Source organism: Amaranthus tricolor, chromosome 10, assembly GCF_026212465.1.
Source record: "Amaranthus tricolor cultivar Red isolate AtriRed21 chromosome 10, ASM2621246v1, whole genome shotgun sequence".
Lineage (NCBI taxonomy): Eukaryota > Viridiplantae > Streptophyta > Magnoliopsida > Caryophyllales > Amaranthaceae > Amaranthus > Amaranthus tricolor.
Window position 1 is genome coordinate 709,013 of NC_080056.1, and position 20,655 is coordinate 729,667.

A 20,655-nucleotide genomic window follows, 5' to 3' on the forward strand; every position below is an offset into this window, starting at 1 on the left:
CAATATTATAATAGGAAAAATTACCCTGAATAATATGAACTTTCACTGATTTTCCTATAATAATACGAACTTTCAATTAACCATGAATAATACAAACTTTAATACATGTTTCCCGCTAGCATTTGTTGTTTAGTTTGAAAATTAAAATGAATAGTTATGGTGAAAAAAAGTGTTTCATCACTTTGCAAATATTTTTCTTCAAAACTAAAAAGAATCCAAGGAAAATAATTATCATTTGTATTTTTCAATAAAATATAATCTTCAACAAAAATTATTTTCAAATGAAATGACTTTGGTCTAACTATATACATCCTAAATGATGTGAGGCTAGTCGGGTTGTTAAATTTGATTTTGTTGATCAACATATTGAAACAAGCTTATTTAAGTTAAACGTGAATTGAGATTTGAACAAATTGATTGCTATTCGAGTTTAAGTTAGATCTTTTAAGTTTGTTTTCGATCAAGCTAAATTTTATTTATGGTATGTAATAGCTCAACACGACACAAATTCCATGTCTAAATGTAAATAAAGGCCGACCAATCCAAATTCTTTTGATTCCTTATTCTATTTAGTTTTGCTCCCTTTAAAAACTTCTCTTTTTTAAAATAAGATAAGATTTGTTGTTTTTAATCTATCTAAAAAAAAAATAGTTAAAAATTTTGTACCCTAATAAGTGCTATATAAGAGAGAAGTTGTCTCAAGAAGAACCCTAATGCGATTCCTAAGACGAGATACAGGCAGCCAAGATTCATCAGTTCTGGGTTTGCCTACTATATCTGGAATCGGTGACAGCAACAAGATTGTTCTTGAGGCATCTCCAGAAAGCCACTGCTCATACAATGAACTTTGTGCTCGCTGTGATGCCTATATTAATTTTATCTCATTTTTACTTCGATTGTTAATTTTGCTTGATTTTCTGAACAATGGTGGAAATTAATCAACGAAGCTTCTTTCTTTTTTTATAAGTGATAAAATTTGGCTAGATTTACTGCTGTAGTATTCTGGATTTTAATTTTGTAGGTTTTTTGAGATGGTGATTTGGTGAATTCGTGTTCTTGTCAAGTCTGAATACCCTAATTCCTAGAAATATCGACTACTGTTCCGAAACCTAGCAAAAGTAAATGGCTTTTTGTGTTATGTGTTAAAATTGGGTAAAATATCGACCACATCATTGCATCGTAAAGGTTTTTAGGTTAACTATAGGCAGAGTTAGGGGATGTCGGGTTTAATTTTTGAATTAGCTATAAGCCAATAAGTAAGGAACTTTTATGAATTTTAGCTTCTTGAGCAACTATAGTTCAGTCTTCTGGCCCTTCGCCAATGTTTTGACCTTATTAAATAAATACATGAATGTGCTAGGCGTATCGAGGAACTCTTTGATCGGAATCTCATCTAGATGAGGGCATTGGTCTATCTTCTTTCCTATCCTCCCCAAATTCTGTCTTGGATGGGGCTCATTGGGATGATGATGACAACTTCAATACATGAATGTATGTATGTAAAATTGAGCACACATTGACATAAAATACCATATCTTGGACTGAACTATATCTCTAAGCACAAAGATCCATATGTTCTGATGTCAATTACATACAATCTCTTGAAGGCTTCATAAGCTAGATTTAGATTGAAATTAACACTGTTCTTCTCAATAACAATCAATCATGAAACCTAAGTTTAAAAGAAGGTGAAAAAATGGTGAAAATCAGGTGTTTTGGACGAGTTTATCTCCAACAGCAGTAGCACTAGCAGCAGCAGCTTCAGCTTGTTTAGCCATTGCAATCTCAAACTGTTTCAAGGAAATGGATGGGAAAGAGATGATTTCAGAAGTAGTTAAGTTTTCCCACCCTTTGGCCAAATTGGAAATGGTTGTAGAACCATCCCACCCGATGTGTGTCAAATGCTTCACATCTGTTGGGTAGCCTATCTCCATTTCCTTTTCTTCTTCTTCATTCATCTCATCCTTATAAGCTTCATTTTTTCCACCAAAATCATGAAAATTATTATCAGAAAGAAGTTCCAAATGCGCCAAATTCATTAAATGGCTCCATCTTAAGTGGGATTTGAGTTAAGATGGGCCAAACACTTACCCCTACATGTGCGTGAAACAAGTTAACTTACCAAAGATCTGAGAGACAAATTTGAGCCTTCTGATCAATCTTTGAATTCCATGGGATAACTTCGATTTTTGATGCTTGAATCTGAGAGCATTCTTTTTTTCCTTGCTGATTGTTTGATCCTTCTGCCTTCCTGGTCTACCTTGGAAAACATACATCAGAATCCCAGTTAATTTCTAATACTACATTATCGAATCGAGCACACAGATTAGCATAATATGAACAGGGTAAAGGAGGGAGCAGTGTTCGTACTGGTTTGAGTCGTGTCATTAAGAGGGCTCGGAGAGCCAATATCAACGCTGGTACGCGAAGAACAACCGAAGGAGAAAGGAAGAAACACCCATCTTTCAGTTTGTTCCTTCATGACTTTACTCATTTAGGACACTTGATTGTCCTAAAAACACTAATTAAGGAAAGTTATAATGTGTAATCTGAATGGGGTTATGAGATCTGCTAGGAGTTTCTTGGTTAGCCTTAATCTCCAAGATAAAATCATAAATCATGCTACGTGTGGTGCAGACCAAGCAGAAAGATACAGAGACAGAACTATCATGAGTAGTTAAATTAGTTGGTTGAACCGTGCTACTCAACCAACTATATTCCTTATATTCTATTAATATTATTAGTTAACCACTAATACCTCTCTTATATTTGTACCTCTTATATTTTTTTCTCGAGCCGAGGGACTTTTTGGTCATACTCTCTTTTATGGGTATGAGTTGTTGCCTTCCTTCTCTCTTCGGACCCTAATTATAGTTTTCTATGAGCGGGATGCACTCTTTTGAAAAGTAGGGTCCGCCTTTTATGTGAGTAGAAAATTAGAGTAATTACTACACGGCTATATTTATCAACGAAAGTTGATATACTAAATTCACGCAAACAAAAACAGTTTTTTTCTTGTTAGTTGACCAATTCTAAAGCCTCCAAATGAAAAACCATTAGGATATTTGCAATCATATAGAGATAAAATAGAAAGTAGAAAATTTATCACATGATCGTTAATTTAGTCTTTCTCTTACCAATACACATATTAACATGTGGGAAGGTACATGTTTCCTCTGTGGAATGTCTAAAATGATACACTATTATTATTATTATTATTATTATTATTATTATTATTATTATTATTATTATTACTATTATTATTATTATTATTATAATTACCTTAACAATTGGCTGTGACTACAAATAACGGAAAATTTATACAATAATATCGGCACTGTTAAAGCCTTAACCTCGAAAGATTAGAATCAGTTGAAGATGATATAACTAATAATTAACACAAGGTGGGGCCAGAGAGGAGGATATTGCATTAGGTCAAGTTAATTGCAAGTAAACTTGCTGGATTTAAGAGGTGAACAAACACAAAAGCATGTCTTAGTTATTAAGAAGTGGAAACGGTGGCCAAATCTAATGTGCTAAAGAAGGCACAACAGTTGATTGGTGGCTTTGATTTGGCTGACTAGACCTACACGAGAGTTATTATGAAGATTATTACATCAAAACCATATCAGGGAAAATTATAAGCAAAATTTAACTTAGGATGCATTATTTGATTAAGAAATAAGATTGTCTTAACGGGATTTACTGGGTATGACTGGTTTGGTATGGTTAAGAATTAAGATTCAAAAAAAGGGCTTGATATGGTTTACCACCTCGAGCATAGTGGTTGCTTTCGAAGGATTATGATTGGTGCACATTCAAGCGATGATGGGATCCTGCAACATTTGATGCCTTTACACTGTACTAGATGGCGTATATGAATCGAGCACCTCGTTTAGTCTCTCAGTGGCCATCATCACACGAACCCAGCCAACGAAATTACCACCCTCAATGTCAGTCTGCCCTGTCGAAGCCTTGTCAGTCACTAGCTCAGTATCACCACACCAAAGCTGTAAATATCACCTTTTGTTGTCGCCACCATAGATTGCCCATACTCGGGAGGTGTATTATGCCCAATTCCCAAATGTGTCAGCAAGAACAGTGCTGACATGACTCTCGTAAGCACTGATAATTCCGTCCAGACCAAAGTCTGAGACTTTAGGCTCAAAGCTGTGGTCCAGGAGTATGTTGTTGGACTTGATATCGCGATGGATGATGTGAGGCACAAACTCATGATGCAGAAAGGAAATGCCTCGAGTAGGCCCCAAACAGATCATAAAACGCGTGGGCCATGTCAGGGCTTCCACTGCATCAGCTCGGTTCCTCAACCGGACATCATGAGAGTGTTACTTGATGAACTAACTAATGCTTATCTCAAATTTGCAATATTTCAACCGCCTCTCCTGGGATCAATGAGAGTGTTACTTGATGTTACTTGGTGCTTCTAGCTTTTACGAGGCCTAAATGTTTCTTAATGCCCCATTTATTCCCGTTGCCATAGCTAAGAATTAAGTCTTTGACAATCCTGATATTGTATGCAGATGGCTATTACTTTGTAGATCATAAAAAACACTCATGATTCAAGTATACTATCCTTATTCAGTAAAAGAAAGAATTTGTATCATTTTGATGCTTATGAGTTACTCTTTCTTTCTTTAGCAAGTAGACACATGATCTAATAATTTCTACTTCTGATAAGTTACTGGACTTATATGTAGTATATGACATGCTTTCTGATATGGATTGTTACTCTTTCTTTCTTTATCAAATAGGCACACGATCTTATAATTCCTACTTCCAACAATTTACAGGACTTATATATGTGACATGCTTTCTGACCTCGAGTTATTGGTGAGAATAAGCGTTGTGGGACACCTGGAACTTTAGAATGCAGTGTCGTTTGTTATTACAAGGGTAAGGCTGCATTGATCGTACCCACCTTATCCTGCCTAGGGCGGAGCCAATTAGTGTTGTCGGGCATTAGGGTAATGCAATGTTAGTTTGCCAAAAGTATTTCCTTCATTCTGTTTCTTAAGTGTCTAGTTTGTCGTTAGTTTACCTCCAATGAAGTTGTGTTGCTTCCGTTTTTTGTTTTTTCTGTTTCTGATAAACACACAGTAAGATACTTGCTCGAGATTTATCTTTGGTTCAGTCATCATTACATCAATAAACTCGACTCAAAAGTCACAGAAATCTCATAGTATATTTATTTGATATGTTTCCAAATATCTAGCAAGTATACACATACGTACTATGCATCGAAAATTATTAAAGATACTAGCACTATCTCCTAAGCTTCTCTGTTCTTGTCATCTGATCCGAGACTCTCTGAAATAAAAGTAGAGGCCTCATTCTCATTGATTACCTGTATTAATAACATTGATGAGCGACTTTGAAGATGATATAGTTCCGGTTATGCAGATTATAGACCCGATTGTGATAATAATCACATTGAACAACAAGTGAGGTTTCGATATTTCAGCGAGGCAAATCTTTGTGTATAAGGTACAAGGGATTATGATGCATATGCTGACACTGACAAGTGAGCCAGTTAGACTAAGAACATGCTGGAAATATGGCACCGAAAGAGCGAGGGTTAGTATAGTTATGAGAAAAATTGAGCCTATGCCACCCCTTATAATCTTCTTTGTCCTGGATGTCATGGAAGAAGGAAGATTGTTCTCGATTTGTATAGCAAGTGGGGCAAACTGGAGTGCGTATTTGGTCATTGGTGTTAGCACTGTTGCCCAAAGGGCGATTTTTGTAGCAATGAGATTTTGTGGCATGCTGAGAGTGATTTGAGAGTTGATGCTGGGGCCAAACATTTTCGCACCCATGAAGGCTAACGCTGTGTAAAGCAACATGACTGTTGTGAAGCTCACTAGAACTACCTGAAAAGAACCAGAGTGTAGAAAAAAGATTAGCGGAGTCATCAGAGTCATCAACCCAGTATCCCGCACAAGTCAGAGTCCGGGGGGAGATGGGTAGCGGACAGATCAAATCTGTGCCCCTCCAAGGAGAGGGCAAGGAGAAATGCGCGCAATCAGAAAAAAGATTAGGAACATTTCATTTTCCGATCATAATATAACATGGCCATGAATGTACGAAAATTGTACCTTTATATATTTGTAGGGATCTTTCATAGATGTGTAAAGGTTCGGAAAAACAACATGCCCTGCATAACTAAAGGCATAAAGCCCAGATACCTTAGGAATGTTGTGTAGGTGCAGCACTGGTATGTTAAAGTCTGATTTCACAGCTCCAGATATTGCTGTACTTGCCACAGTGAGAAAAATGATCCCTGCCATAATTATTCCGCCTGCTGATAGAAATGCGATAGAAGAAAGGTTTCTGAGCCATAGACTAGGAAGCATCACCAAAACTGCTGTCATGGTTATTAGCTTCGATTTTTCCATACACGGTACATTAACAGGAATATTTTTGAAGACTGTATTTAAGTTGTCGTGAAGTGAAATTGTGTACGAAACAAGACCCATGAAAATTTCCGTGTACATAAAGATTGTAGCTACGAGTCTTCCCTTTGTCCCAAATGCAAGTTGTGCAATGTCAGAGTAGCTTCTTGACTCTGAATTTTTTTCGAGGCATTTCCCAAGTAGGCAAGCACAGTATGCACATATCGTCCCAAGTCCTAAAAGCAAGACGATGGATACCCAACCTCCGTTTTCCAAGCCATACGCAGTAGATAATTGCCCAAGACCTGTATAACATAAGAAAAACTAAGTTGAATATGCACATACTGTCATATAAGTCTTTTCTGCTCATTGTTTCTACTTTTGGCTTTTCATAAACTACCCTTTTGTTTATATGTATCATTTTTTTGAAACTATGACTAATAGCATGAAATTAGACATTAAGTGTTCAAATAAAGATCAATGGAAAGCATATACCTATGATCATCCCGGTCATGTTGATGACAGAATGAACAAAAGAGCTACTCGGCTTGATGGGTTCCTTGATGTCTATGTCTTTGTTATTTTCTATCTTAAAATGCTCACATTTGCTTAAAATGGAATGTTCGAAACACAACTCGCAACTCACACATTCGACGCGTAATGTGTCATTTTCCCCCATGTTGTTTACTACCTGGGTTTAGTTTGCTGAGTGTATGATTCAGGGGAAGCTAGAATCTGTGCAGGTTTTTGGTTTCTGCTTAGAGTGATAGGAAGTGAAAGTGAGATATCAGCTAACTTAATATTTTTAGTTGTTGTGAGAGTATGGAGGTAGTGAGGCTTATATATAGCTGCAAAGGTCTAACATATCTGAGAATCGAGTTTTGTTGTTGGAGCAAGTACTATTTTCACTCGTAAGGTCCCTACTCTTTTCCTAGCCAACTATGTATGATAAATATATCATAGTATAGTATGCATTTCTTTTTTATTATGGGGTAGGCCGAGGAAAAGGATGGGCTAGGTGAGAATCGAATCTAGGATATTATCTAGAGAAAGTGATACAGTTCTAATTTGTGAACATCAGATAGGTTTGTCATGTGTCTTATATGAAGTGAGAATGATAGTGATATATGTCTAAGTTTTACTCTACCTGATTTGTGAATCCAAGTCTTTTTTGATAAATAATATGACCTATATGTACTATGTTGGGCTATTTGGCAAAATAGCTTGTTGAACAATTTTAGTTTATTTAGGTATAAACAGAAGGTGGAGTGGTCAAATCATCTAATGCTAATATTTAGTGAATTAGCTGGTTAAAACAACCAACTAATTAACAAGAAGCTACTCTCATCGGCGTCTTTCCAAAATCAGCTGATCAAATTAGTTGATTAAATTAGCTGGCCATATCAATTAGATGTTTTGCCAAACATCCAAATATCGTAGCAAGCTCTTGAAGTTATGCAACAGAATTCGATAGATCACTGGAAGCTAGAAACTAACTTAAGACTAGCGTTAATTGTTGCCCTAACACCCTAAAAAAATTTTCCAATGCATTGTTTGCTATTGATTTCTCCGGTTAAACTTTTTTTGATTACAGGGTACGCCTCAGGTAAGGATTAAATGAGAATCAAACACAAGATTTTTACCCGGATAAAGTGGTATTTGCATCAACTGAAATAAGACTTAATTTTCTTTCCGATTAATTAAGACAAAATAGCTATATAATGATGTGATTAGTATTTATTACACTTGTTTTTTGAACTAACCAAAACTATATATTTGTTATGACAGATTGACACTGATGTTCATCTGATAATGACCTGATTATGCAAGAGATTATACTATTTTGTTGGGAAGTTACAAAATGGGAAATCTAATGATCATTTAGAAAAAAAACAGAAGTTTGGCACAGATTAGAGTTAGAATCACGTCCAAGTCTAGTTATACAGGTACAGGTAGTGTTCTTCAGGTGTCCGGTTTGATTTTCTTTCTAGCATCAGTTCAGAAATTAATGCCATGTGAATCACCTCAAGGCTTTGGGACTTCGATTTCAATTTCGATATTGATTATTAGCATACGGTATTATTAAGTAGCTCCCGCGTAGGTAGGTTTTTGAAAGTTAATTTATGCAACCATACTCTTATTTTTCGATAACATATTTGATGCTTATACTTTAAAAATTGATACACTTTTAATTGAATTGATAACTCGTGTTTTATAGTTGCGAAAGGTTTTGAACTATTACCTCGCCAAAGTTGTGCTATTCTCAAGGAATGGCAAATTACCTTCATAAATAAATAATAAAAAGAATCTAAATTAAAATGCACTTGGTTACACATATCGAGTGCACATGGCCATCGATCAGTAAGGGCAAAGTGGACTACCTTTTAGGGCTTTAAATTTTTCAGGGTCCAAAAAATTTATTTTTATGTACAAAATTAATATTTGAATTGAATTTGGATACAAATTACATTTTTTACTAAGTAATATGAGATATTAGATTTTTTTGTAAAGTAGTTAAATATCAACAATAAAAAACAAAAGACATTATATCATTCATTCATTGTTTTCTTGCCATTTTGTTTATAGAAAAATAATCAAGTACCAAGTGAGGAAGGTTGTGAATTATTCTCTTGTACTATATTTTCTATCATTCAAAGATTCTATTATTTTTCGCTCTTAGACCCCAAAATAAACAAGACTACCCTCTAACTGTAAATAATTCGCTAGTGACGGTTTCTCAAGTGAGGAAGGTTGTGAATGATTCTCTTGTACTATGTTTTCTTGCCATATTGTTTATAGAAAAATAACTAAGTACCAAGTATAATTTGTTGGATATGCAAAGTGGAAAGTTCTTGTCATCTGAACTTTTAGGTTGTTATTCAATGGGATGTCTTGAATAGAATGGCATTCCGTAAGAAATACAATGTTCTCATGTGAGTAAATACTATGTAATCGATGTGGACACTTCTTTGGAAGTATTACTTGAAAACGATATTAAATCTTCTGTATGATTGATATCAGAGGCGGATCTTGGATCAAAGTTAGAGAGCGACACATTTTTATTTCAATATTATGCGGTATTTTGATTTTATATAATGACCTAAAAATTTCCAAGTGGATTAAGCTCGTTACTTGACTCACAACACAGTGCATCTTTCGGATTTGACAAAATCGAATGGTGCAACAGCCAGTATACGTCATAGAAACCAAAGAACAAAAAATAAACGACATAAGTATCTGATCTCTCGAGTTCACAAAGAACGAGTAAACATAAGCTGCACACACTAACATTAAAACGATAAGCATATGGACTTTGGAGTAGCTATGATTGAAGATGGGCGTATTTAAGCTTCTTGAACTTGAATAATAAGCAAGCACAGTTCAAGTTTTGACAGGAAATTCATGTTTGAAGGCTATCTGTAATCACTAACCCAAATTCTAGACACATGATGTGAGACAAAATGCATAAAAATATTGATACATATTTCTTGAAGAGGTTAGTTAAACAAGGAAAGAGAACAACTACATTCTACTTTGGATCCAAAATTGGTATTCGCAATCAAAATATTCTGAAAAGGGATGGCAGCATACAATTTAGTAGCGGTATCTCAAAATTTTACCGCTTCATGAGTGCGGAAGCTACAGGAAATAATACTCGCAGGACCAACTTTCCCGACTTCAAATCAGTTTTATTCATTCCATCATCTGGTACCTGTAAATGCAACACTACTGAAACCGGGCAAGTCAATATCACGTATCAACCAAAGTGCAAAAATACGGTAACAATGAAACTTCTAACCACATATCTAAAGCTATTAAACTGTAGTAGCATGCAACAGGAATCTCTTCTAGTAGTATAAAGGATGCACAGTGAACATCAAATGCCAAAAAAAAGCTACTTAAATTATATTGCATAGTACCACAAGACAAAATGCTTTTAGGTCACAAGTAGGGGGTGTCAAATGTTGATGGGTCAGAGTGGCACAAGCCACTTGAACTCAGCTCAGCAGAGCTTGGCTTGAGTAGTTGAGTAGGCTCCACTGGAATTCAGATTTGGCATGAAATCTTAATGACCCATGTTGAAGTTACCTACGGTCAGCTCAAAAAGCTCGTGAACAAGCCTGGTAAATTTTAGATTACATTTTGCATAAAGTTGATATGTCCCAGTCACCTGTGAAGGTTTTCTAGTTTCGTGGTAACTGTGAGGATGCCAGATGGAGAGGAGACATAGGGGAAGGGATGAAACATGAAATAGGTTGGAAAAAAAAAATAGTTTGGTGATTTGAGATTGTAGGTTGTGCTATGGTGATGCGGAGAAAGGAGAGGGGATGGGAGCGTGGAGAGCTGGAGAGAAGCAAATTTTATGAAAAATCAAGGCATAATATCAATGGCCTAGCATTTTTATTGATAGCTAAAACTTTTATAAGGGTTTGTTTATCGTAGCTATGGCCTCTTGCATTGCATCACGTAATTTCCAGAATGTGCATCACTCTGAGCACTTACCTAGCAATTAACACATATAATATTGGATAACTTCTATGTTACTTGGACTCTTCATTTTGCTTCACGTACCCGTGTCCGATCCATAATGCTTGGACATTGGTATGGCACTTAGACACTTCAATTTAGGCATAAAATTGAATACTTAGACGTATCCAACACTTGGGGACACGCACTAGTATCCCACATCAGTACACGAGTCCAAGTGACATAGGTCATAACTTCTAAAGTTTCTCAGCGTGAAAAAAAAAACAGGCCGACATTGATGCATGGACATTTCGCATTTTGGAAAAAATTATTGATCGCCATCCTAAATTTTAATTGAACTTAGCATTAATAGTGTCCAAAACTAGCTTCACCGATAGACTTGGAAATAGCAATTGTTTGATCAATGTTCTTCAAGTTAGATGAACTTAAAGGAAAACAACATGGATCAGAATATGAATCGTATGATGTGTACATGATCAATCTCTGAAAATTATTATGATCAACTAAATAGTTAACGGTTGGCCATTCCAAGTATGTTGTCATACATCAATGCTTGAGGGCAAACACAAGGAGCTTCAAATGATAGAAAGCATAACCATACTCCATATCCAACACAGTTAGCTACTAAATTGGCTTTACTAATCTAAGCTAATAACTTTGTCGCAAAAAGTGATTTTGTATCAAATGAATAATCAACTAAAGGAGGCCTCTATGATGTTTTAGGGATAAGGCCAAGTACTCCTGGCCTCCCTACTTTGCCGAAGGCAGGAAACTACATGCAAGCACTGTGGAAACGTTCAAACTTTTGGCACTATTCAAATACATCAAGGTCATCTTGTTCATGCTTCAACAAAGAAATAATTGGGAGAAGAAAGAAAATTACGAGCTGCAACAGAAACAGTTCTAGTTTAACTTAAAAAGAAAAAATCAAACAAAATAGCAACTTGAATATACTAAAAATAATATAAAAACCTTATATGACAACACAAACACCTGCTACAAGCACCCACATACTATGAGCTCACTTTCCATTCCTAGTAATTAACACGCAAAATATTACAAGAGTCCAATTTAGCTAGTTTCACGAGCCGCACGTGTGTACAAGCCCCATCTAAATATAATTGTTATGAATGGTGTGACTTGAGTGCACAATTGATGTGTGCATTCATATGTGTAATTGATGGGATAGAATCCTATGAGATTGGTTAATAAGAGAATTAAGTTAGTAACTTAATGTTTATGGTGTTTAAAGTGTGATTTAATACTTGAAGTAATCATGGGAGTTATGGGTCTTGATGATGTTTAATGAAGAATTGGAAAAGGTTTTTGAAGATGCTTTGTATGTTTAGTCGAGCAGAATCTATCCAGAAGGCAACTGTAGGTCGCTCGACCTAGGCGCTCGACCGAGCGAGCTTCTTTGGTGGGTCGAACGGACAGTCAGAATGCTTCCAGTAGCCTCCAGTACTCGCTCGACCGAGCGAGCTCTCTATTCTGGTCGAGCGGTTCCTCTGATGCGTCTAGAATGCTGTTTTTTTGTCTTTTCAAGTCCTTGGAGCTGTTACAACTCATTCATTTTTCAGCATTAAGAATGTATTAAGTGAGCAATTATCATTGAATGTACTTAGTACTATAAATAGAGAGCTCCCATACTCATCCATGATATATCAAACACAAACCCCTTAGCCAAATACATAGCCTTTGTTTTTTTTTTATTTACATCATTGTAATACTTCATTGTAAGAGTGTTTCACTCATTTGAAATAATACAAACAAGAAACTACACACCACGAAGGACATAGCCATCATTGGGTGAACCTCTTTAAATCATTGTGTCATTTTGCAAATTTTATTTTTATCAAACGTTTGTTAGTTCATTGAAATTGTTATCGTTCATCAAAGTTTTTAACATCGTATTGATCTTGGCAAATTATTTCAATAATGATGAGTGACTTTCAGCTTCCAAGAAACATGTGTCCAATACATTACAACTAAATCTAACAAAGATCTAAACTACTCTAGACAGTTAAACTACACAATAGGGAGTCAGGGGCACATCACACACCTATAAAGTAGTGAACTCGTAATAAAATATGAAAATATGTAAGTAAAGGAAAAAGATGCACACCCACAAAATTCTACAAAGAAAAAAAAACATAGATAAGCTTGCACTTACAAAGTTCGAGACTTCAACTGCGGTTAGGATGTTTAGACCAATCATAGTTCATCACCATCTTCCCTTCTTCCAGCTTGTCACTTGCTAATATATAAGTGAGTGGAACACGATCAACCATGTGCCGATTCTTTGATGATTTCCCCACCGACTTGTCATTCTGAGCTACCTTAGCAAGCCCAACAGGCTCTTCATGGACAAAGCTCAACCATGGTACAGCTGCTTTACGCTTGAGTTTATGATCCCAAACACAGCTGTCTTTTCTCCAACGTTGGACATCAGTTAGAGAATATTCCTCCTTCCCTTCACTAACTTGCTCCCTAATCTTTGGAGCAAAGACGGATGGCTTCGCCCCAGCTACAGCTGCTCGAGGGATATTAATTAACGTCTCTCCCTTGGCACGCTTAGAACCAAAGGCAGAAACAAATACATCCTTTACACTACTAATTTTTCCATCCTTATTGCCTACAGTACTCCCCATCAATCCAGGAGCTAAACAAGCTAACGGGAACTTACCAGCCACCTCAGTTGTAATAGGTTCAACAACCTTTTGTGGTGGAGAGAAGTCTTTATCACAATCCCTTTGGTTGCTTGGATGTACCCCCTCAATCCATCGTACTAAAGCAAGCCTAGATGAGCGATTAGGGTCATATTCTATTCGCTCCACCACACCCATGGAAGAAGTGCTTCTCTTTAAGTCAATTTTTCGCTGTAAACGCTTCGCACCACCCCCTCGATGATAGATAGTAATACGCCCCGCAGAATTATGCCCTTGGAAAATCAAAGTACCCATAATCAAATTTTCAACAAGACCTCACAGCTACCATAATCACAACAAGCAATGATTATATTAAAACAATCTTAGCTTAAATTTTCTTTTCCTATTTGTGGTCCTTGGTGTTTAATTAGGAAAGGGGGGCAATAAATACCATTGCTATCATTAAACTGGATAAATACTATCATAAAAAGCTTAATAGATAGAAATTCAAAAACCAAATGATTAATAATGTTGAGAATAAAGTGAATTGAGTGCACAATTGATGTGTGCATTCATGAATGACTCATGGGATGAAATCTTACGGATGACTTGAATGGGTGTATTAAGTTGCGACTTAAGGTTTGTGATTTATAATGGTGGTTAAAGTATGGATTAATTCATGAGTTATAAAGGTAATGAAGTAGGACTTAATTATGGAGTTATGAGGCTAAATGAAGAAATTGAAAAGATGTTCTACTATGTTAGGTCGAGCAAAGCTGTTGGAATGTCCTCTGAAGGCCGCTCGACCAGACCGATAGACCGACCGAGCTCCAGGATGGGTCGAGCAAGCAAACAGAATGTACCCAGTAGCTTCCTGTAGTCCGCTCGACCGAGCGAGCCCCTGCTTTGGTCGAGCGAACCTTCTGAAGTTCCTAAGATGTTGTATTTGGCTCTTCAAGTCCTTGGAGCTGTTTCATTGTTATTAATTCATAGCTTTAATGTATTGAATGTTACTTAGTGTGATCTCCTCTATAAATAGGAAGCTGATTTGTTCAGCCAAACACAAACCCTTTAGCCTAAACACATAGACTTTATTATTCTCTTACTCAATTATAATACTTTATTTGTAAGAGTTGTTTTACTCCATTGAAATAAGATAAACAAGAAACTACACACCACGGAGGACGTAACCATCATTGGGTGAACCTCCTTAAATTATTGTGTCATTTTTACAATTTTATTTTTCATCAAATGTTTGTTAATTCATTGAAATCGTCGTTCATCAAAGTTCTTTACATCGTATCGATCTTGGCAAATATTTCAAATAAAGTCAACATCATTAGAGAATCTTACAAAATTTGATGATGCGATACTGTTCTTATATAATCAAATGCATAAATCTAATATGTGAAAATGAATGAGGAAAAAAATTTACCAGCGGTTGATCCTCCATGTGACACTAATAGCTTCTTAAAGGGCTTCGTTACACTGTTCCACTTCATTTTTTTCACACAAATGTTTCCTGGGAAAAACGATAAACATCAACTACTAAAAAATAGAGGTTGAAACTAAAATCTATGGCAATAAAACGAACCTCCCCCAACCACCAACAACAAACCACCAACAAAGCAAAAATAAACTGCTGAGATGAAATGAACTTAACCTGAAATTGCAGAGATGGTTGAGCAGAGAGGCTAAGAAGTTGGAGGCGGATTGGGAAGAACCCTGCTAAGTAAAGAAGCTTAGTCGTAAGACTTGGAAAACATGCTAGTCATAAAGACAATCATTAAAATTTACAACTTAGAATTATAACTGTTGTTTTATGTATTTATTTTCTCTAAATAATATTCCCTCTGTTCCAAGTTATTTTCATTTGTCATTTTGGACCGTGTCATTTTTTATTCCCCCAAAGAATCTTCATATTTATATCACAAATTTTGGACATAATTAACCTTGTTCATCTTCGTATTAATATTTTATTAATGATTATGATCTCCACCTATTTTTCTCTAATTTCATTTTAACATTTTTATATTGCTTATGATCTCCACATGATTCCCACAACTTTATTTCAAAGTTTTTTCAATAGTTGTGGTTTCTATGTTTTTCTACTAACTTTATTTTTAATATTTTTTAATGCTTATGATCCCCCTATTTTCTCTATTTAAATTATTATTCAATAAAATAATAGATTCAATAAAATAATAGATCTATCATCTAAAAGATTTTATTTTCTTAATTCCTATAAATATTCCTTACGATAACTTTAAGGAACAAAGGGAGTAATAAGCAACCAAGCATTAATAAGCAAACAATAATGACTGTACAACGATATAACTAATTATCTAAAAATTCTAAATTAAAAGAAATGGTTAAAAATGAGAACAACCTCAAATTTATTGATCAACTAACTAGGATTAAGGAACACAAGGAGCTAATATATTCACATGCTTTTTTAATTTTTACAATAAAAACAATAAAGATATACTAGACAAGGCCGATAAAATGTAACCGTACAAAGTGAAAACATTAATTATTTTAAAATTAGAGAAAATAGACTTATTTAACTTTTCAAATTTGCTATCAATCTTACTTTGAGTCTTTTAAATTCACTATTCAATTATACACTAAAAGAGTCAAAAAAAAAAAAAAGGAACTCAAAGGCGATAAATAATATAGTATAGTATGTGTAAATGAAAAACTTTATTTGCAATGTTAGATCATCAATTCATGTAATTTCTTCATGAACAAGCAAGAATAGAACCAAAACGAAAAGTTTTAGGATTACATAGTAATCAAGTTGGATTAATGTAACACCTCTGAATTTCCGACCCCTTATATGAAACCAAGACCGCAAAAGATGGGAGGAAATTCGGGTATTACATTGAAAGAAAATAAATAAGATAATATTAAATTTTAAAAGAAATTATGAGTAGAAATTTCGGCAACATCTCTATTAACCATCGAACATGTGGTAGAGCAATTAACACAATAAAACATTAAGCTAATCTAAGGCATCATTGCCTTTAAAATCTTACACCACGGCGGAATTATTCATCGTCCGCTTCTCAAAGCAACATGCCAAGCACGAATCGTGGTTCCAGTGTTAACGCTTGCGTTTTAAAATGAATTAACTCTTTAAAAACCATACAAAGTTATAAACCACGCAGCGGAAGGACAAATATACAAAGAAGTACACAAGGCCTCATAACAAGACGTATACAACCAAAGTTTACAAAAGATAAACAAGAGCTACAAAATCGAAAGATAACAGTATGACACGGGTTATGCTTCGCCCTAATCACTCTCCCCAAATGCAATGCAATGCAATGCAAAAGAAACTCCAATACCTATCACGCCTGTTTATGATCCTCTTGCTGCTCGACATCAGACCAAAGGTCAATGTGTCATAGCAGAACAATCATAGAAAGTCATCAAATAATCAAACATAAACACAAACACGTACACGTCAGTAACTAGCATCAAATATAATATGGCCAACTACTAGGTAACATTATGTTATACAACAACATGAGATGATTTCATTAGACACAAGCACAGATAGTAACCGTTTATTGTCCACCTATACTTATTAATCTCATTACGTCCTTTCCAACCCGAACAATGTGTTCTTGAGTAGAATACAGATCTTCATTTTCCTCTTTTCAAAACATAAACTCTAGTAAAACACGCGTAGTATCAACTCAGCCAAGGCATTAACAGATGACCTTATAGGGCTTGTCTATCTTAAAGTAAGTGTGATCATAGTCTATCTTTGGGACTGGTAACTCCCTTAAGGGAACTTAACTTAGACACACTTCTCACTAGCATAAACTACTCTATCATTAAATAAACTTTCTATCAATGAGTAAACATTCTATCTATGTGTAAGCTTTCTATGAATGAATAGCTTTTTATCAATGAGTAACATTCTATCAGTGCATCTTCTCTCCACTTCATGGCATAGTGACACGACCAAGGGCGTTATCGGCCATCCGGCGCCCATGGCAAAGTGTGAGCTCATACCCCCTCCAACTGACCCTCTCGGGTCCTACCTTCGGGAAAAACTAACACATTGGGGTACTAAACCAGTGAAGAGGGCACCATATTGGGGTATGCAAAGCCCGCATGGTAACACCTCGGTCAAGGGGCGGTATCGGCCATCCGACGCCCAATGACAAAAGTATGCTCATACCCCCCTTACAGTGATCCCGTCGGATCTCACCTAGGGGACTACTAAATCAACCGGACATAATCCAATTGAGTCACGCTAGCTAATTATAATCTAATACTTGATCAAATGGGAATAACTCCCGCTTTTGAATATTAATGAGCGCCCTGAGACAGCAGAATGCCGAAACCCGCTGAGTCACTCAAACAAAATATGAAATTCACCTATAAAGGAGTCATTCTAACTCCACGTAAGGCATAATCCAATTCTTAAATAAATAAGGGGTGGTCCCCGCCTTCTACTAACACTCTCATTCTCTAAACTATTCTAAGCGCAAGAATTTCATAATCGATAACTCTTCATATAAAGCGTACTCACTAGTATCTCATAATTTTGATGCAATGCATATTATTACAATAAACAATAATGTCTTAAATAAAATTGCATATAAGGGTTCGTTACTGCGTGTACATACCTGAAACTGCTACAATACGACCAAAAGCCACAATAATTAGCCAAGGTGAGGTTTTACGACCCTCTTATATACTGAGTACCTATACGAGTTTGAGATAGAAAACTAATAAGCCTTTCTGGTCTTATTTAAGAGCTACTTACTCTAAAAGAAATGACTCTACTGGCATTCAAACAAGTTTCAACTTGTGCTAACAAGTACTTTAGCCACACACAACAACTTCAATCCTAAACTAGCTAATGAACTAAAATATCGTATTAAAATCTGACCACAGCACAAAATTTATAATCTTAACTCTATATCAAGGTATGATCTAATGAGAAAGCTTCCAATTTTATACTTTTTTTGCACTAGCATAACTTTTAGGAATTAGTAAACTTAAGCTCTACAATGCGGTGTATTACACCAAATAGTAATGAAAATACTCATGGTGGTATTAATGTACATTCCTAAATTATTCAAGTTTAAAGTGATAACAAATGAAAACAATGAAGAAGAAACAATTTATTTAGACACATCATAATAAACATGGCTAAGTTTACGCAACTTACGACAAAAATAAACAAGATCACCAATGTCAATCACTATTAACAACAATAATGATCCCATATTACTACACTAACAATAACTACACAACAGCTAACAATTACTACAATCACTATTATAGTCGACAACCAACACCATTACTAACCACTAACCACTAACATTATTACACTTATCAACCACATTTTAATAAAATTTAAAGTGATACTTATAGTCAACAATACCAAACAACCATGACAACAAGAATGCTTGAACTCATGACAATGAAAATTATAGTTTCCAACAAAATTCCAACATTTAACACTAAGTTTCCATGTAGTAAGACGCCATCGAAATAGCACACGACCATCATTTTTATTCATACTACAAACCCTAATTCATAAATATTCAAATCATCAATCAAGCTCTTACCCATAATAAGATTTAATAGAAAATAGTATAAAATCAACACAACACTCATAAACTCAATAAAATTCCAATTGGAAACTAAAAAAATTCAATTAAGGGAAAAGAAAATGGCTTACAATAGGTGAAACCAGGAATGGACCAAGAGATTGGGGGTTTTGTGGTGGTGGCGTGACCCGAATGTACTAGTGGTGGGGAAAAAGCTGCGTGGACAGCCGGTTGGGGCAGCAACCGCAGCCTACTGTTGCTGTGAGAGACGCCCGTTGCTGGTGTCTGTTCGTGGGAGTGAGGGAGAAGAGGAAGAAGCTGGTGGTGGCAGTCGGGCTCCGTGGACAGCCGCTTGGGGCCAGTAGCTGGCGGCACACAAGGGGAAAGGGAGAAGAGAGGGAAAGAGGGAAGGAGGAAGAGGTGAGGCGTGTTTTTTTGCTTCAGAATGTGAGGGAAGGCGTCTCACTTAAAAACCCTTACTCATCGTCTTTTTTTTTTCTCTTATTTATTTACTTATTTATTTATTTATTTACCTAAATTCATTTTCTTGCGAAGCTCAATTAAGAAACTCACTCTCGTGTGCTCACACATTTTAAATAAAATAATAATATTGATTAGAACCTCTTTATTTTAAAAACCGTAATTATATATTTTTTTATATATATATAAGTATATGTTAACATTTAAATTTGTATAAAAAAAGAAATTTATTAAAACTAATTCAAAACAATTTAATATAATTATAAAATCCCCCAAAAGTTATTAGACTTGTCATGGTATCACTTATTTAATTTACTTTTTTATTTAAATTATTAATGTCATATTACCTTGATACCCTTTGACCTTTCGTATTGACCTTGACTTTTAGTCAATGGGCTTTTTCTGAATTCCCCAACCTCCTTAATTGGCCCATGAGCAAGTAACCCTCAAAATACCCTAACTTCCCCTGAGAGGTAACCTCCAATTGACCCAACTTTCCCTTTGACAACTACCCTTCATCCCTCATTCCATGGTTCTCCTTCTTTTGTGCTGATAACTGCCCACTATCACTCCATGATAATCAACCTCCTCTCAGAAATAACTTCTTTTTCACCATTATAAATAGGGACAACCATCAGAAAGAAAGGGATCATCTGAGAATAACCCTCTTAATATTCTTACTCGTTCTCCATTTCATTAACCTACCCATATACAAGTAATCTCAATCCCGACATCTCTGTTCCTGCATTCAATCCATAATCATTTATTCATTAATCTCACATCCTCGTTCTAACTTGAACGTCGGAGGGGTTTTCCGAGAGATCACCCCCGGACAAGGCTAACGTGTTGTGTTGCAGGAATTCAAGTCGCTTCCTTCCACGAATCGCCGCTCCTGATAACGCTTCCACTTACAGTATTTCAAGTGTTTTCCACTTCCTCGTTTCATAACCGAAATAAGACTTATGTATTTGATTATATAAGAACAGTATCGCATCATCAAATTCTGTAAGATTCTCTAATGATGTTGGCTTTATTTGAAATATTTGC

General features: G+C 35.6%; 3 protein-coding genes across 7 annotated transcripts; all 3 read right to left on the reverse strand.

The window, feature by feature from the left end:
• Positions 1-692: 692 nt before the first annotated feature.
• On the reverse strand, positions 693-2,923 carry LOC130826046 (CRIB domain-containing protein RIC4-like). The gene is made up of 3 exons (XM_057691526.1): positions 2,371-2,923; positions 2,123-2,260; positions 693-1,972 (listed from the first exon to the last, which is right to left on the reverse strand). Exons 1-3 carry the CDS (start codon positions 2,492-2,494, stop codon positions 1,707-1,709), a joined length of 528 nt encoding a protein of 175 aa, XP_057547509.1. The 5' UTR covers positions 2,495-2,923; the 3' UTR covers positions 693-1,706.
• Positions 2,924-4,653: 1,730 nt separating this feature from the next.
• On the reverse strand, positions 4,654-7,488 carry LOC130826045 (amino acid transporter AVT1H). Its single transcript, XM_057691525.1, has 3 exons — positions 6,909-7,488; positions 6,117-6,718; positions 4,654-5,891 (listed from the first exon to the last, which is right to left on the reverse strand). The coding sequence occupies exons 1-3, from the start codon at positions 7,090-7,092 to the stop codon at positions 5,355-5,357; spliced, it is 1,323 nt and encodes a 440-aa protein (XP_057547508.1). The 5' UTR covers positions 7,093-7,488; the 3' UTR covers positions 4,654-5,354.
• A 2,292-nt stretch (positions 7,489-9,780) lies between these two features.
• On the reverse strand, positions 9,781-19,602 carry LOC130826048 (60S ribosomal protein L2, mitochondrial-like). 5 transcript variants are annotated; one of them, XM_057691529.1, is made up of 6 exons: positions 19,260-19,602; positions 18,196-18,274; positions 15,213-15,274; positions 14,985-15,071; positions 13,075-13,842; positions 9,781-10,139 (listed from the first exon to the last, which is right to left on the reverse strand). In XM_057691529.1, exons 4-5 carry the CDS (start codon positions 15,049-15,051, stop codon positions 13,088-13,090), a joined length of 822 nt encoding a protein of 273 aa, XP_057547512.1. In that variant the 5' UTR covers positions 15,052-15,071; positions 15,213-15,274; positions 18,196-18,274; positions 19,260-19,602; the 3' UTR covers positions 9,781-10,139; positions 13,075-13,087. The 5 variants fall into 5 exon arrangements, with proteins under 5 accessions (XP_057547512.1, XP_057547510.1, XP_057547513.1 ...); XM_057691527.1 differs by having other exon boundaries at positions 9,781-10,142; positions 19,260-19,590; XM_057691530.1 differs by having other exon boundaries at positions 15,213-15,277; positions 19,260-19,590.
• Positions 19,603-20,655: the final 1,053 nt, after the last annotated feature.